Source organism: Topomyia yanbarensis, chromosome 3, assembly GCF_030247195.1.
Source record: "Topomyia yanbarensis strain Yona2022 chromosome 3, ASM3024719v1, whole genome shotgun sequence".
Lineage (NCBI taxonomy): Eukaryota > Metazoa > Arthropoda > Insecta > Diptera > Culicidae > Topomyia > Topomyia yanbarensis.
Window position 1 is genome coordinate 159,588,801 of NC_080672.1, and position 19,492 is coordinate 159,608,292.

A 19,492-nucleotide genomic window follows, 5' to 3' on the forward strand; every position below is an offset into this window, starting at 1 on the left:
AGTCAAACACGTAGTCAAAGTTACAAGATCATAAAACTGATCCAAGAACTAAACTCGACAAGCCTATCGAAGTTTTCAATCACCACTCGGCTCAAGATATCGTATCGCATGAGCAATCGAGATGAGAGTTCCCAAAATCGATTTTTCTACGGTAGAACATCCGACAGGACTTCAAGACTCATCGTATGGGACGATACGCAAACAGCGATACTGAATTCTTGCGGGTTTGATTAAAAGAATGTTCGCAGCGCAGCGAAAGCAGAAGCAACCGTACTCCATTACCGAGAATATCGTTGTTTGATACAACCTAATTAGATCTCCTGGGTTGGCACCATATGGCGGTAATTATGCTGGTTCGTAGTCCAGTTTTCTCCGTAGAAACTTCAATGCCCAGCCGTATAATCCAAGAAGAGAAAATTTCCATGGTATTCTGTAATGGTCCTTGTAGGTCGATAGCTTTCGGTCGCATACCAGAAACCACACCGTCGTCTGAAACTTAGCGTGCCTTAGCGTGCACGAGTTGTAACGGCAATGTCCTTGCCATAAAAATTGTCTAACAGACGATTCATAAATGAGCTCTGAGGAAGATCCATGTAACTAAATTGTGATGTCGAAAAATGCATGTGTTTTTCCTAATGAAAAGTTGTTTAAATCGGTAAAATACCAAGTTGGTGCGGCTTTTTGGAAAGTATGTTGATAGAAACTGAATCAAAAGTCCCCTTAACATCCAAGAAAACTGATAGTACGTACGTTTGATGGCTTTCATCAAATTCTTCACTCGCGTTTCTAACGTCGCATACTGTCAATAGCTAACGGATAACCCGTCCTTGCGGTCTTACACGCGGCGACGTTCTCTGCGTCTACGACTGAGCGCTATTTGTCCCAGAACTGAGTGAGATAACGTTTTTCCATGTTCGCGACGGGTACTCGTCTCGTCTGAGCTTGAATCGCGGTATCGAGAATTAAGTTGGACAAAAGCTTGTGCTCTTTCTCCGGAGGAAGAACCTGTGTCGAGTCGATATTTTGGAAAATCGCGCCGACTTCCGAATGTTTCGTGTGAGGCCATACGAAACATTGATTAATACCGACGGCCACCAATGGCTGGTGATTGAAGTGGTCGCTACCGTCGGGAATAAGGGATTATTTTCCACGTGCAATCTAACTGTAAGCAGAGAGCAGAGAGATGAATCTAATGCACATGGGCGCGATAATTGGGAGGAATCCGTGTCATTTCAGCCGTGTTCAGAATTGTCAAATTGAAGTTATCGCAAAGATCGTGGAGTAAGGTAGATCGGGTATCACCATAGAGGTAACCCCATACCATACCATGGATAAAAGTAGTATTGAGTGTATTGTTTACACTGTATGTTTATCGCTGCCAGTTTGTTGAAAATTAGAAAAAAATGACGTCACCTGAAAGGCGACATCGAGAATTGATTTTGCGCATGCAGCTGGAAAATCCGCAATTCTCTCATCAAGGTATCGGCAAACAACTCGAAATCATGCAGTCAATGGTGAGTCGTATGTTTATACGCTACTACCAAACTCTGAGCATCGAACGGATGGAGAATGGATGTTCTATTAGAACTCAGGATCATAAGCCTCTAGTGAAAGCGTTTAAGCGGAATCCCAATACTTCGGCCAGAGTTGTGGCCAAAAAGTTGAATCTGTCCAAGTCTTTCGTTCAGAGAGCCAAGGACCGAGAGGGACTGCATACATACAAAAAGCAGAAGGCTCCAAATCGTGACGAACAGCAAAATACGGTAGAAAAGTTAAGGGCCCGGAAACTGATCACCCAGATGCCGACAAAACCTCATTATCTCAAAATGGATGATGAGACTTACGTCAAAGTGTCAAGTTTGATGTTCCGGAGGAAGTAAGCAAGAAGAAACTTTCAAAATTTCTGCTTGCTTACTTTTAATGAGTTTCAATGCATGATTTGGCAAGCGATCTGCTCATGTAGCGAACGGAGTGCACCGTTCGTGACTACCGGGACTGCAAACAGGGAGATCTCCCTCAAGGAGTGTCTACAGAAGCGTCTGCTTCCTCTGCTGAAGCAACACGAGCACTCTGCGATCTTCTGGCTGGATCTAGTTTCGTAAAGACATGAAGAAAAAATGGGTTTCCGTACAGAAGAAGCTGCAGTCAGATGTTGTACAGGACATGCGGAGTTTAACGTAAGGTGCTAGTATACGGTTATGGTATTGAAATGAATGGAATAAATGTGCCCAAAGGTTACAGATGGGTCAATTTTATTGTCTGGAAGTTGGAAAGGATCGGTTAATAAGTTTGCGCGATCGCGAAGCTAAAGTGTGCGTTGTTAATCGCGAAGGGCTTAAGCGTTCGTATGTTAACGTGTTTGTCACGTGTGCTCACGTTCATGTGACTTCGCATGTACAGAACTGAATTTTGTAACCGTGTGGCCATTCCTATATACGCGTGCGTTCTTGGATGGTCATGCGGACCTTCATTCCGATAGTTAGTTTTTGGTGTACAATTCACATTCTGACAGGGAGTAAGTTACCCCATATCACTAGAGTCCTCGGACATGTCGCCATTTATCATGGTGTTCTGTGGATATGAGAGCTTTCTTTTTTTAATTGGTCCAATTGAAAGCATTCTTTGATTTCTGTAAAGCCCGCTTTAAAGCGTGGTTAAGAACCAATAGGTTAAGAGTTCATTATATGGAAAAAATAATAACGCTGGTATTTTTCAATCGATTTGGATGATAAACAGGTCGTTAGATGCGGAGCTATAAAAACTCTATCTAAATTTTTATTAAAACAAAAAAGCTTCTTTGTAACTATGTTAAGCAATTTTTCTTCATTTCGTAAAATAATTATTATATTCATCATTTCGTAAAGTAATGATTATATTTATCATTTATTTATGAGAATTACAAATTCATTGTAGCTTAAGGGGGCGTCTGGTGTAGTGGGTAAAAATTAGATGTCTTTATTAGATGCCTTTATTCGCTATTAGTATTGATCCTCTAGAATAATCTCGCGCGATCTCGGTGGCCACGCCGACCTCCTTTTGTGTTCCTCGCTCTGTTGTCACATCCGCAAAACGATAGTTCTCCGAAACCGCATTTTTCAAATTGGTGGACACGATAACTCTACAACTATTCAACGGATTGACTTGATTTTTTTTTATGAGAATGCATAATGTGTGTAGCCAGTTGATTAGCCACAGAAAACTGAATAATTTTTTTTGGGTTCATTGAGTAACTGTTTCTAACAATTTTATCAAGAATTATCATATCCGCCATGGCACTCCAATACGCGGAAACGTTTGAACGTATGCTCTTGGAACGCTCGAACGCGCTCGTATGTGTAAATCTGCATTAGGCCATTACAAATCTTTTTTAAAAATTATGTCCAAGTACAAATTTTTTTCTGAAGGGGGGGGCAAACAAAAAATAAATATTTATTTTAATAAACACATTTTTTCTTTTTGCATTTTCTTTCGATTGTTCTCGTGGACGTTTCCGCAGGATGATTTCGTATAGCGGGGTTGAGCTATTTGTTTTACTAGAAAAATTCAAGCAAACATCACTGAATCAATCAAAAGTTCACATAGGAAAAGGATGCTAAAGTTTTCGTTTTAAATAATTTTCCCCAAAGTTATCTAAGAACTTAATGTAAACATTTAAGAGTACTTTAAGGTGTTAACTTTTGGTTGGTTGAATAGTTTTCGTTCCGTTGTGGCGGCACATGGACCGACTGTACACACAAGGCATGAAAATCGGTCAAAGGTGAACCTGCTTGATAACAATGTACAGAAACAGGATTGCAACATTTCACTTATGGACTTTTGGAAAACATTCTGGAATGAATCCAAAGGTAAAGTGTGCGTCAATGGAATTATTCATCTCAGACATGGTTTTCTCTGATATTTTTTTCTATTGCGTATTTCGTATACAGTAGCCTGGTGAACGTACATCCTGTGCATACTATACTTTTTCGAACTCTAGTGGAAACATCAGCTTTGGTTTATCGCTTGTGCTTGAAGACTTGTAGATTTGTTTGTTTGGTACATGATAGTAATTCGGCTCGGTTCCGTGTACATCTTCGAACTCTGCATTTTTCTCCATCTTGTTGCGCAGTAGGTAGCCACATCAGAGAAATTCATTTGATAGTCGTACGGATTTATGAAATGTATAGCAATCATCAGTTCATTTTTTGCCTTTTTCATATAAGGAAGACTGTGCAATCATTCTGAAACTCGACTTTTTAAGCTACACCCGGAGTGTCGAGTGTCATATACCACTAGATTCAGTTCGTCGATATCTGAAAATGTCTGTATGTTTTATAGTATGGTTAAAAAGCTTCAAAACTGCATTGGCCCTAGTTGGGACTCACTTTTGTGCCTAACCACTACTAACAGTCCTCACTTTTCTTCCTTCCTTTTGTTCCACGAGACTGCATCGAAGCGTTATATCGTGGGGAGGCTGATTCAGTCTTAAGACAAAATGATACATTAGAGCAGTTTAGCTCCGAACACATATCCGGCTAATCGCAGTGGTGAACTTCCATTAGCCATTTGGCTCCCGTTTCTGTGAACCATTTAGTTCCTGTTTTCGCGAGCCATCTCAATTCCTCGTCGGAAGTTCTCCCGATGCCGATGCCTGTTGCGTGAGTCATTTAGCTCCCAGTTTTGTCGCAATCTTCTCGCATAGTCCATAAATCCTACTAAAAGGGCCAACTTGGCGAGGACGGTTCGGCGATACCGGATGGTGCGTAGCTTCTGGTTCGCTGCTTCAGGTTCGTTGAAAACTCGACGACCCACCGCTGGTGCTTCACTTGACCTACTCGATCTTGTCCCTGACGGTGAAACTAGTCTGCTCACATGCTTCGGTCCGGCGATTCCAGTTGGTTCGTGGTGCCCAGTACACTGGCGCCTCAAGCAAAGCTGTGGTTGCTCTCACAGCCTTCCCCTTAACATAATCATCGTAAATTTAAAAGTTCAAATCGATGATATATTTTCCGACCGCGCTGTCTTTCGACTGCTAGTCATCACCAACTCTGTTTTATGATGGGCAATCGTCTCCGTGTCGAGTGTCTCCTCTTCTAGCGATTGTCCGATTACTTGGAACACCACATCATCCGTGAAGCCGAAAATCGTTATATCTCTGGGAAGGTTCAGCTACAATACTCCATCGTACACTGCGTTCCACAGCGTCGAGTCGAGGAACGTCAGTTGTAGTTATGATTCTCCCTTGTCTGTCTCGTAGATCAGTGTTCGGTACTGAAAGTAGCTCTTTAATATCCAGCAAAGTTACTCATGCTGTGCAGCGAATGGGCGATTGCTTCCCAGCTAGTACTATTGAAGCATTCTTCACGTCCAAGGGAACCACCACACAAAAACGATATCATTATCTCTGCTGTCTCCAAAGCTCCCACAACCGTTTGGATGGATTTCACTGTAGACCTGCCTATAAGGAAGCCGAATTACATGAGATGCCGTTCTCACGGTCCGCGTACTTCATTAGCTTGTTCAGGATTACTCCTTCTCTCTAACATTACCAAGGGATATATTGACTACGCTGAAAGATCTCCATGTTATCCCGGCATCGGAAGCAACATCAGCTTTTGTCGCTTCCAATTATCGGATCGTTTTGAACATATCCGGGCTCTCATGTATCACTTCACTTTTATGGCTTTCGCCATCTCGATTTTGTTGGTAAATCGATCTTCATCTTTGTGATCATCCTCCTCACTGTACGGCGAAAATAGATTCATGTTGTGGGGAAAACCTTTCGATGGTGACCTCCATCTTTTCCGGGCACCTTTCAGGTGGTGCAGCTGAGCCTTTTATCTTTGTTATGCCAACTTTGTAGGTCGCTCCTAAGGAAATTTGCGTTGGCTTTGTGGCAAGGTTTTCTTGTACAGCTTGACTGCTTTGTTGAGAGCGGTTCTTGCAGCTCGCTTCCCTTGAGCTTTCTGACTTCTGTTTTAATTTTAAATATATTTGACACGGCTCAATGCGTTAGCACAACTGAGCCGTGGAGCGCATCTTGGGGGTCATTTGGTCCGTCTTCTCTCGCGTTTTCGTTTACGTTTATGTCATCATCGGTACTGCATTCATCTTGCTCATCGTCGGATGTTCTTATTTGTTGTTTGTGCATACGGGACGCTATTGTAAATCCTTCTTCATCGGTATTAGATTTCTTATTGGTGGTGTTGCTTGTTGGTTTGGAAACATTTGCTGTAATCGTTGTCACTTCGATGTTGGTAATGGCAGTTGGTTTAGTGGTACTGGGGCCGATCGTTGTTGAGCTGGTGCTTGTGAATGCCCGGTCTGCAGTCGTTGGTTTACCAACTGGTTGTGGTTTAACATACGATGATTGTATACCGGCTTTGGTCGTATCAGGTGAAATTTCTTTAGCATTCTCTGCGCAAGGTTTCCCGTGGTGTAGCGGATGATCACAATATTGACAGGTAGGAATCTGTCCTGGGTGCGTGACTAGTGTTCGTTGAGAATATTCAACACCATGAGGTGATTTGCATGTGAAAGTCAAGTAAGAGGGAATAGGCTTTGTCGGACGCATTATCACCACACGAACTCCGTTGCGGAGTCTTGGGAAGAAGTTCCTCCAACTATCTTCCTTAACACTATTCACCTCTCCGTATTTTGACAGGATTTGTTTGATAGCGAAGGAACTAGTACGTGGTGCCAGGTCATGTATCTTTATTTCAATACTGTCAACATCTATATACGTTGGGATACTGTATAAAATGTCATTACATTCGATGACGTGTTTCATGTTGTTCTGGGAAGCGAATGATTCTGCTTGACTAATGTTTTCATATTCAGTACCGCATGACGTAAATGGTGGAATTGCATCGCATAAAGTACCGCAAGCTACGTCGAACTTCAAGTTCACCTTCAACATTTGCTCTCCTTCATGAAATGATGGTATTACCGGATATTTCGTGTAGTCAAAAGCAACACAGTTTGCCCGCATCGTGATATACTTTTGCTTTGCATTGTCACTCATTGTTCACGTTTCACACACTAGGCAGAAGGAATCAATTTTTGCCTTTGCAAATAGACCAAGAGTCGCGCGGGTAAATTTGATTATTTGCCCTGATATTGCAGCGGAGCGATTTCTAGCTTCTGAACTGAGCAAGATGAGAAACCGAAGTGATCTCCGACTTCTTCTCCAAGCTCGGAGGCAACTTATACGTGGATCGATAATCGTCGTATTGCACCCGGCGACCGTTTCTCGGTTTCCCATCCCTTGGTATGGTCGCATTACACGCCCTTGTTAGTAGTGCCGTGAACTCGTTCGCATTTAGGTTGAAGAGGATACCCTCAAATTCAAGTTCTTCGACGGACACGTTCCTGTGAAAAATCGCTGTTTTCCATCTTCACTCGTTTATATATCTCCCACATATTCATATTCATGTGTAGTTCATAGTCCTGTTATCAATGCGGTACCAGATCGCTTGGTGGTCGCTGTGGATATATCCTCGCACACTTTTCAGTCCATCTTTCCGGTTACTCCAAGGCTACAAAAATTGACATCGATAATGGATTGCCGGTTCCCCCTGCGGTAAGTGCCGATGATACCATTATTTGTAAGATCTATATTTAGCTTTGCTAGAGCATTCTTGATCGCTGATGGCCAGATTCCAGCGTCTATCTCGAAAATTTCGCATGTTTCTGGTTCTTGGAATATTTCAGAATTAATGTCTCTTCGGCTTCTTGGAAAACGACTTATTCGATTTTCACAAGCTTAGCCTTAAATGGAAGGTTTGGTAGCAGATTTTGATCTGATCAAGTTCATAAGAAGCGCTCATATGGCTGCAGAAATACGGTATGAACACTACGATCCCATATGAAATCTTTAATTGTCAAAAACTTTTCGGCAAAGCTCATGTATATTGAATATTGAACCACATATAAATCGCCAGGAGTCTGATTTGAATTCAGATTGTTTCCTTATCGAAATAATTTTCGAATGCAACGATCGATTATGTCTCTATCGACTGTTGCGTTTAAAATGGAATCGATTCAGAAGTCGGGCTGTATTAGCCTTTCCATTAGATTTTCATTTGATAATACACAGATGGGTCCTTCCTTCCGCGACCAGCAAACGTTTCATTTGATGTTGGACTGGATCGATGATCTCATTTAAAATTCACATTTACCCGAGAATGGTCAAAATAAAAATTATCATGGGATGGTAATTTCTAAAACTACCATAATAGTTTTCAGTTACGAAAAGCAAAACTCTATGGAAGCTATTGTTGCTCTATAAAACGTGACAATTTTTTGAATTTTGGTTATTTTAAAAAAAATTATTCGCCCCCTGATTTTTTTCAGCGATTTTGAAGGGGGGGGGGGGGTGACATAATTTTTAAAAAAGATTTGCAATGGCCTTACTGAAAAAAAACAAATTTCGTACAAAGTGAATGTATAAATGAACCTTAATATTACACAAGAGGTCCATTGCCGTAAAACAAAATTACTTTCGGTTTGAGCACTTTACATCAGACGCCCCCTTTAAAAATGAAATACAAACATATAGTCAAATGTTCAAAAGTTAGGATTCTATACCTTAATACTATAAGAAAAGTAAAACATTATGAATTCATTCCCGCGGGTGAACTGTTACCACTCACCTTGTTGTACGAATAGTCAGACACATCAGAATCGTTGGTTTCGCTTTCTTCCGAGTTACCTTCCTTCTTCACGAATTGCGATGACGAGTCAGAGGGGGTGTTCTTTCGCTTACCGCGCGGTCGTCCCTTCAACTTGGGCGCCAGATGATTACATAGCAGTTCGTGTGTTTCTAGCTCAGGATAGTCGAAGGTGTCCTTGCAGAACATAACGCGCAACTTGGGTGTGGTGACCACAAAACCACTGAGCGTCTGTACCAGCGTGTTTCGCAGCCAGTCATCATTGACACCCTCCAGCCGCTTCAGCACGGCCCGATAGCGGCAGTAGCGTGAAAAGCTAAGAACTGCCACTTTAGAGGCATTGTTTTCGACTGCAAAAGGGAAATTCGTATTAATAGAGAATTGAGTAGGGCATCGCAGTATATTGGGAATACGGTAAGACGAATTGAGTCATTCATTTTAACAACTTGTTTGTCGAACTTGAACTGTTCGTGTGCTGGCGGTACATTTTCTGCCGATGCGGCGAGTTCGAGTTTATTTTAAAATATTGAATTTCTGTTTGTTTTCCTAAAGAACGTGTTCCTACAGTGAAGCTTTAGCTCATTCTACGAAGTATAATGTAGCAATACGATTGCGCGAAGGAAATGGGATTGATCGCATTACTTGGAGCTCAACTGTAAATCGCGCGCTTAGCTAGTTTGCCAAACTGAGAATCGTGCATTCGCATTCTAGCATTGGTGCGCGTGGGTTGTAGTCATGGCGAGATCTGAAAGCATCGATCTACACGTCAGATGCAGTTTCTTACTAATAATTTTTTATTGTATCTACACTTTTACGGGCGCCGTACAAGCTTCGATATTCTATTCCAGCCACACGCTTCCAGTTCCACGTTATCGATCATACTATGACTCGACTGGAGAGCAAAAATTAACCAACGATCGGTACGAAACTAGTGTTATTATCCAAGGGGACATTCTAGTGACAAAAGAATGTGAATGTATTCCACGTTACAAGTGTCGTTCGCCAAGAAACATTGTCAATTTAAAAAAGTGAGTGGACAATTAAAAATGAAGATCGGTACTTGAAAAGTTATTTATAGTAATGATCCATATTCATTCAAAAACATATCATGTTATTTTTCTTCTTTCTCGTTCACAACACAGTCGAGACTGCCATCATCATGGAAAAGTGTGCTGCGAAAATTAGAAGTAAAAAGCGCGACCTGCAACAGAACACAGAAACATCTCTGACGTGCGAAAAGACAGGAGGGCTATCACAGAATTGTGCAGTACACATGTTTCACATCAATATCATTTTCCACATAGCTCAAGTGCTTTACGAAACGATTAAGTCTAGTCGGTGTTCGTTCGCATAAATATCCCGCTTCGCTTTAATCGGATGTAACGAAAAGAAAACAAATGAAAAAAACGCTAAAGGCAGAAAATGTGTTTCATTGTGTTAACTTAAATATCACCAAAAAGCGAAAAAACTAACCAGAATGCTTTTCCTTGTCGACGTCGGTAAAGTCTAAGGAGGCGTTTTTGCTTAGAAACCGGGCTGTGCACATGGAATCTTTGGCGTTGTGTTTGTTGTACGCCGTCCGAAGACCCCAGTTCCATTGGAGGTCTGCCGCAATCCAGGTGAGCAGATCGTCCGCCCGGAGAATCACTTTGTCGGAAATGGCCAGCACTTCATCCTGGGGAAAAATAGATTAACATAAATCAAGCTTCAAGTATTTTTGGTAAGACATATATGTACGCGATGATACGAAATAAACTTTATCTTTCTCTTATAGTTAGAAATATTAAGTAAACACTCTAAATTTCGACAATCCACACCGGGGACCGTGTATCATGTACAGTTCGACTTATGACATTTTCATTTTTGACAGTGCACTAGACAAGTGTAGTGAGTAATATACCCATTCAAACTTGTAATCTGTAATCTGTCTATCTCTTGTTTGTGTAATCAGCCGATCTCTTTTTGTACTACACCGCGGTGTAGCACCAGATAAAAACAAAAATGCCATTAGTTCGTCGAGCTCGGAAAATACCTGTGTGTGTTTTGCCTTTCTCATATAGAAAGGATACTCTGAAAACTGACTTTTAAGCCGAGGCACATAGGAGTATTTGATTGAAAAACCTTATTTCAATATTTGTTTGCGACAGTATATTCAACTAATATTATACATAAAGGCAATTATTTAGTAATAATTTGTAGGTTTGTTTTCACATACAAGTGCAACAAAAGCTTTTTATCCAATCCGCTTGAAAAAAACACTTTTTTCGATTTTTTTTAGAACTTTGCGTGAAGCGAATTAATCAAAACTTTTCTATATTAAATGAAAAATTATCGCAAAAACTCAACGTAGGGGTTAGGTATTTTTGACATAAAACGTGTATGAAAAGTTTGAAAGAAATCGGTTAAGAGGAATTCCACGAAGCTCCGGCCGAAAATAATTAAAATCTTGATCGACCATCTTGGATTCCTTTGAAACTTTACACATTCCATCGGCATGGAAGCCTAAACATTTTCCATAATCAGTAAGATTATTTTGACTCAAGAGCAATTTTTCCAAAGCGCGTAAACATTTCTACGTTCATTAATTTTTTTTGTTCGATTACTGCATTTTATACAGCAAAACTTTCTGAGGACGAGTTTGAGAGAATAAATATTTATGTGCGAAAAAATATACACCGAAAAAAATTTGTGTCATTTTTCACAAAAACAAAAATTTGCGTTAAAATTTTAAATTATAAGGGCATGTTCAGGAGTGTTTCAGTTTTGGATTCATTATTTTGACAGTTCTATAATATAAAACTGAAAATTTTTAAAACTGCAACTTGCTGTCCCCAGCAGCAGTTTTAGTGGGTGTTCTATTCAGTTAAAAATTCATGCCTCGCCATGCCTTCAGCGTTACTGCATTCAAATTTATTTTTCCCTGGTCTATCGGGTCTAAGTGTCTGTGCTGAATACTTTCCATGTATTTAAAACACAGTTCTAAACGTGTTTCAAAATCAGCAACAAATAGAACGGCGTCGTATAACAGTTTTAAATTTTAAAACAAAACTGTTCGAAATTATAAAACAAAACGCTCTGCTGGGGAGGTGAATGTTTCAGTTTCAGTTCTACCTTGAAACTCCTATACAAAATAAAACGCTCCTGAACATGCCCCAAAAAAACTATTTTTTCTAATTTTTATATTTTGTCAATAAAAACCTCAAGAGAAAACAAACATTTTGGATGTGATTGTATGATGGAGAACTTATCGGTAAAAAAGTTTTTCTAACAATAACTTTTTACATGTTTTTAAATTTCATGCTAATTGACATACAAAACTGTAATTTTATTACAGAATATATTTCTAACTCTCATTTTAAATCAAAATGTATTTAACAAAAATGTTCCAAAATGCCATAGTTTTCGAGATATTTGGAATATTGTTCCAACAAAAACAGTTAATTTGTGTGATTATGCTCTTTTAAAAAGTTATTAGTGTTAGCCAATTATAAAAAGTCAAAAATCTAATGTTTATCGTTTTAAAGACGTAAAAGAAACTCTTTCAGTGTATTTGGATCATGGAGAAGCATTCAATAATTTTTTTTCCTAACAAAAACTGATTCCAAACGCTATTTTATACTACGTTCACACTACGAGTTAAAACGTGTTTTAACGCTATCTTGATGACATTTTTCTTGTTGCTAAATGTTATAACATGTTTTAACTCTGTAGTGTGAACTGGGTATTAAATTAAAATGCTAATAACAAACATTTTCTGACATTTAGTAGTTCTCGAGATATTTCAAATTTTGTTTAACAACATAATTCTTTTGTTTTATTACTACCTTTTCAGAAGTTATTCACGTTTCTCCATCAACAATAATAACTTTTTCAAAAGGCCCATAACATTTCCTGTAACTTTGTCTGTCACATCAAGGTGATATTGTAAACCATTTGAAAGCTATACGAAAACAATCAAAATACTATTCAACCATATTGTCTAATGATTAACCCTCTAGTGCCCAAATTTTTTTTGGCTTGAAAACACTTTTGGAGGTGGGCCTCGTAATGAGAAAAACGAAAATAATGTTGAAAATTCTTGAAAGTAATGGGTTTTTCATTAAGGCCTTAAAATAAGTAGGGCGCCTAGAGGCGGTGTTGGGCACCTGGGCGAATAAAAAACAAAAACTTTTTTTTCTTCTAGTTACTTCAACATAAGCGAATACAGATGGTTTCTTATAATTTGGACTCCATCAGAACGCAAAATACCTAAACTGTAAGGAGTATTTCTCTAGTGCTTTGGTTGTTTAATTATTGACTTCTAATTTATAATAATAGGTGAGTCCAGGGTCTGCTGGCGATGGTTTCACTTGTCATGTTTTATGGTTTTAATTTAAGAAGATCGTGTAAAAGTGAATGCGTTGCATAAAAGAGCGGACTGTTGTCTGCATTACAGAATTTTAAATATGTGACCCGGAAATCTCGCCAATTTACGACTATACGCACAATGATGCCACCTGGCCACTTTTGATGATAAAGTATGGATCGCGTGAGATGTTTTTTGAATAAAACTTCAAATCAATGATACTTATTATTACATTTCTTATAAAAGAAATGTATAGAATTCGCTCAAACTTTCAAGATTTTTTCCGAGGCCCGGAGGGCCGAGTCTTATATACCAATCGACTCAGCTCGACGATTTGGGACAATGTCTGTGTGTGTTTGTGTGTGTGTGTGTGTATGTAACGGACAAATTCTCATTCGTGTTTCTCAGCAATGGCTGAACCGATCTTATCTAAACCAATTTTAAATGAAAGAACTAAAAAACAGTATGAACGCTATTAATTTGTTTTTGATTCTGATGTTTAGTTTCCAAGATATGAATGTTTAAATGCGTAAAAACGGCGTTTTTTGCATTTTTTTTGAATTATCTGCCGAAATTGACCATATAGAATAGCAATTTATATGTTTTTAGACAGATTTAACGAATACCTTTCGAACAAGCTATAGATTGTTGAAATCGGACTATTATCAAAAGAGATATTTAACATTAAATGCGGACGAAAGATTTTTATCATTTCCCATTGCCAGAAATATGACCAAAAACCTGTTTTAATCCACCTAGAGGTGCAATTGTGCCTTTCTCATTTCTCCAAACTATGATTTAATAGCTGGTTCGTACAATATAACATTACGGAAATATCTTTCATTCTTATTACACTTGGTAAGTATATATAAGAGCACCTTTTTGCATTCATCGCGGTATCGGTTTGAATCGGAGTTTTCTATGTGATCGCACTTCACAACCCGTAACTCCGGAGCCGGAAGTCGGATGGAGATGGAATTTAATATCAGTTTCCGGGGACGCAACACCTTTAATTTGAGACTAAGTTGATCAAATCGGTCTAGCTATTTTCGAGAAACCAATATAACCGTTATTCTGAATTTGGATGCTTCCGGATCCGTCGATGGTGGACAGTGTGGCCAAAGAGACTTTGAATGACTGTTGGTGACCTAGATCTACAAATTCAACAGTTCTGTTTACATTTTGGAAAAAACTTCACCTTTTTACATTCATCGCAGAATTCGTTAGAATCGGGATTCGCTGCGTGATCGTACGTATCACTTTGTAATTCAGGAACCAGAACTCGGATCCACATAAAATTCAACAGCAGCTGATCGACCTTTCATTTAAAATCAAGTTTGTCAAAATCGGTTCAGAAAATTCCGAGAAACCGATGTGGACAAATCAACAAATTTTGTTTTGTAACCATACTCTTCAACTCGTAATCCGGAACAAGATGTCGGTTGAAAATGAAATTCAATAGCAACCTATGGGAATATTATATCTTTTATTTTAATCTTAGTTTGTAAAAATCGGTTCAGCCATCTCCGAGAAACCGATGTGGACATTTTGTTAACAAATCCGCACATACACACACATACATACATACATACATACATACATACATACATACACACATACATACATACACACATACATACACACAGATATTTTGCGATCTCGGCAAACTCGACTAATGTTATATGAGACTCGGCCCTCCGGGCCTCGGTTAGAAAATCGGTTTTTGAAGCAATTGCATAACCTTTCTATATGAGAAAGGCAAAAGAATAATATTTAATTAGCTTAATAAGCATGAGTTCAATGTTATCTTCATGTGATTATAATTTGGAAAGGTTGGTGGAATGGGTTTGAACGTGTAGGGAATGGGGGGTTAGTAGAGTGGGAGTGGAGGATGCGTCAGAAATCCTTCATCTTATTTCGGTATACGGGATGGATGAAGGAAAAGCGGGCGTGAGGGTGGTCAAAGAGTGATGAAGGAGGGAGGTGTAAGGGCGAGACGGGGGGGGGGGGGGGCGACGCAATACTCAACTGCATATTTTGCCTTCCATTTGAGACTTGGTTTGAGAAAATCGGTTCAGTCATCACCGAAGAACCGATTTGACTTTAATTGTGGAATATGCCCGGAATTCCGGACTTCCGGAATCGTCGATAGTGGACAATATAATCAAAGAATGTTTGATTGGCAATCAGTGATCTAGATCTGCGATTAGAAGTTATTTGGTGACCATTTCAATAGTTTTTAGCCTCTGAGGTATTACGATTGTACCGATTTATATGGGAAATTCCAGTGTATCCTTACTAACACCCCTGTAACTCCGGAAGCAAGAGTCAGAACCGAATGAAATTCAGCAGCAGTCAATGGCATTACTGTATCTTTCATTTGAAATCAAGTTTGTAAAAATCGGTAGAGAATTCGTTGGGGAATGGGTGTGATATTAGCTTAGGAACTTGGCGGGTTCCCAGGGGGCGTCATGAACCGTCATAGGTGGCCAATGTGGTCAAAGCTACTTTGATTGATCATTAGTGATCCAGACCCGCAAACTAGAGTAATGTTACATCAATTTTAATATGTTTTACATCATTTGAACATCATGGTGGTACCAGTTTATATGGGAATTTGCTGTGTGACCGCACTCTTCAACCCGTAACTCCGGAACCGGAAGTCGGATCAACTAAAAATTCAATAGCAGCTTATGGGAGCGTTATACCTTTCAGATGAAACTAAGTTTGCGAAAATCGGTTCAGCCATCTCTGAGAAAATTGTGTGAGTTTAAATGACACACACACATACACACACACATACACACACACACATACATACACACACACAGACATTTGCCGATCTCGACGAACTGAATCGAATGGTGTATGACACTCGGCCCTCCGGGCCTCGGTTAAAAAGTCGATTTTTACAGTGATTGCATAGCCTTTCTTTATATGAGAAAGGCAAAACATGTAATCTATTTTTAACGCCAAAACGGCTTATTTTAGGTCAATAGTATCTTCGGTGAATTTAATGGAGGCAATATGCCCTTTCTTTTGGTATTGTGCTTTTGCTGATTAATCCCCCTATGAGTGAGATATTTTCCCAAATTTTCTTGGAAGTGATTATATCGAAATGATGCCTTCAGCAAATTTGTAGCTCTTACTTTTGCAAATAACTTTACTGAAGACTTCAAATATCTATTTTGAATACTTTAAAAGTTATGGCTTGTTGTTTGTGGATTACTCTTTGTCGCCTATTTATTGTTCAATATAGTAATAATACATTGAAATAAGCCAAACATTATTTCGATAAAACGAATTTTGTATTTCATTTTTCTATCTACAACCGCTAGAAATAATCACCGAACACTTCCAAGTTGTCTGGAAGGAACTTGATAACTTATCAGTGCAAAAATGTTCATTTGTGCGAACCTTCTGACTGCAATTTTTCTAATTCATGGCCATCGGATCGATCTGAAACATATTGGAAAATGAAAAGCGAAATAACTAACTCCAAGCAACGGCGTAGCCAAGGGAAGGTTTTGTGGTTTAACACCATACAACGCCCCCCCCCCCACCACACCCACAAAAAAATTGGATTGAAGTTGAAAATTTATTGATGCAGACTGATTTAATTCAATATTACAATAACAATTATCTGATCCGTACATTGATATTCTGTTGTTGCAAACATCATGAGGACTTTTGATAAATTGTCGGAATGGGGTCCTGATATATAACTAATCTTTTGGTCTTGATTTCACAGTTGTCTAATTGCATCAATATCAAAATCCTGCCTGAAAACATTCCAATAGAAAATTCCAGAGTTCTGTTTTCAATCATGATCCTCAGATTTCTTTTCAAATTGAGCTCGTTTTTGTAGAGATGTACTGTAATAAGGGTCTTTATTTAATAGGAAGCGAAGTAAAAATTGATTTAATGTCTATGAAACATAGAACTGCGCACCAAAAAATGCATAACTTTCAACATTTGCTAAAAATGTTTTTGCCTTTCTCATTCACTCTAAAATTCGTCAATCTAATCCCGACCGGGAGGGCCGAGTGTCATATGCCAATCGACTCAGTTCATCGAGATCGGAAAATGTCTGTGTGTATGTATGTGTGTATGTGGAAAAATATGTGACTTCTGTTTCTCAGAGATGGCTGGATCGATTTGCACAAAGTTAGTCTCAAATGAAAGGTACAACCTTCCCATCGGCTGCAATTGATTTTTTATTGATTGGACTTCCGGTTCCGGAGTTACGAGTTGAAGAGTGCAATCACACAGCAAATTCCCATATAAACTGAAATGAAAAAATTTCAAAATCAAATTTGTATTTTTGATGCCAAATGACTTTATAATGCATGAAACATCGAGATTTGATGTAAATTCGAAAAAAAATAATGTTTGACAAAAATTGATTTTTTGGACTTTGGTACATTTTTGCCTTTCATTTTTTTTTATTTCGATTATAGAGGTTTTAACCTTAAGGTCATTCGCCTCTTCGGGTTAGAAAAATCTCTTGTGAAAAATTTCTAACCCTATGTGCGGGGTCGGGACTCGAACCCAGGTGCGCTGCGTACAAGGCAATCGATTTACCAACTACGCCACGCCCACCCCCTTTTGCCTTTCTCATACAGAAAGGTTATGCAATCACTCTAAAAATCGTCAATCATACCGGCCCGGAGGGAGTATGCAGTGAGTGGTTGCTACTTTAAAAATAAAACTAGTTTAAAATTTCTTAACAAGTTGAAAATTTTCGGCAGGACCCGGACCTCCAGGATCTTACTATGTGATACTGAAACATCGCTTGAAACCAGCGGCGGTCAAGCGATGTTTCAGTATCACATAGTATCTCAAGATCGTGGCTGTCGATCCATTGTATGTATGTGCAAATCGTACTGAACATGAAATATTCATTTCCACCATTTTATTGAACATAACCATGGTAGTCTGGACAAGTGAGACAAGCACAATTGCACCACTAGGTGGATTAAAACAGGTTTATATGTTGGGAATGCGTCGAGTTGAGACGCAAACGTAATATGATTAATAACGAGGATAACACTTTCCGAATGTAGAGAGAAATTTATGAAAAATGACGATTTCCATTCGATTCTAGCAGGTCCTGATCGATTTTAATGAGAAATTGATTTTTGTTGTATGACCAATTATATGTATAGGTCAAATGTTCAAAAACAGTAATTTAAGGTCAAGATAACATCATTTTTAAGCCGCCAATTTCGTAAACCTCCGATGTATCTTCGATGAGTTTTACAAACGTTAAACAGCGCATCATTTGATAAAATAATTTTGGCGGTATATCGTCCAAGAAGTATTTATGGTGAATTTTCTCAGGTTAATATTCATGACTACAATAAAGTTTCAACAAATTCGCTAAAAACACGAACTCTATTACTATTTTCTGAAAAATTAATTCTGCATAATTTTAAAACTTCAAAAATTACGGTTTCGGAATTATGCCGTTTGGAAAGTTAGATCGATTTTCACCAAACCCACACCAATTATAAAATTGGTATTGTAAAAAAAACGTAAGGGCGATACTTCAATGCTGATAGGTGGGACCGAAAAAGTAAACAATCGTCAAAGGGGCGATACTATCATTTTGTCAATTTCAATAGCAAACACAAATTTTAATTTAATAATTTCAAATACTTCATGAAGTTTTGGGTTTCGATCACTGAATCATGCAATCTAGGATGTAAAAAACACAATAGTTCTTAAATAGGAAATAAAACCAAGTCTGGAAATATTCACTGTTGATTTTCTTTGAATGGTGTCACTGCTAGTGTCGCTTTTTTCAGAAAAAGCGTTGATTTTTAGGTCTCAGTCGCGTTGGAAATTTGAGTAAAGTATAAACTTCATTTCGATTCGAAAAAAAAATCAATTTTTTGGCTCAGTACAATATACATAAACCCTTTAGGAAAATTCAGTTTTCCCACCACAATGCATTGATTGAGGAATTTAGATATTTTATTAACAGAGCATTAGCAATAATTCGTTTGTATGTCTATTTTATGGGCCATTTTTTTGCTTTCCCATTGATTTGGTTTGAGATTTCTAGCACTGATGTTGTCCTATGCTGATTTGAGCGATTCTCTGAGTCCTGCCACTATCCCATGTAGTATGTGTTATCAAAAACATCGCGAAGCATCAAGTTTTAAATGTTCTCATGCGATATAATATCAGAAGAGAGTGATAAGAGTTATAAGAAATGTCTCATCACACTGTTAGGTGGATTAAAAGCGTTTTTTTCAGCCTCAATGCTCCTGCATTTTAATTTCGGCGCACAATTTGTATTCAATAGCTAAATTTTCGAAATTTTTCAGGTGAAATTCCGAAGTAAACAAACAAAAAAAAAACAAATTTTACTTGTAGTTACGTATATGACATATACGGCCAAGGATCGTTCTTTTCGCGCACTATCGAAAAATCTCGTGGAATAGCTTTGAACTCGCCATAAATAACAAAAAAAAAATTTAAAAACGCT

The 19,492-nt window shown here is 38.6% G+C and overlaps 1 protein-coding gene across 1 annotated transcript in view; it reads right to left on the bottom strand.

The window, feature by feature from the left end:
• LOC131693675 (uncharacterized) overlaps positions 1-19,492 on the bottom strand; it is a 109,523-nt gene that overhangs the window by 3,383 nt on the left and 86,648 nt on the right. Inside the window, 2 exon segments of the mRNA XM_058981714.1 lie at positions 8,634-9,001; positions 10,125-10,326. Of these exon segments, the coding sequence (XP_058837697.1) occupies positions 8,634-9,001; positions 10,125-10,326 (570 nt within the window).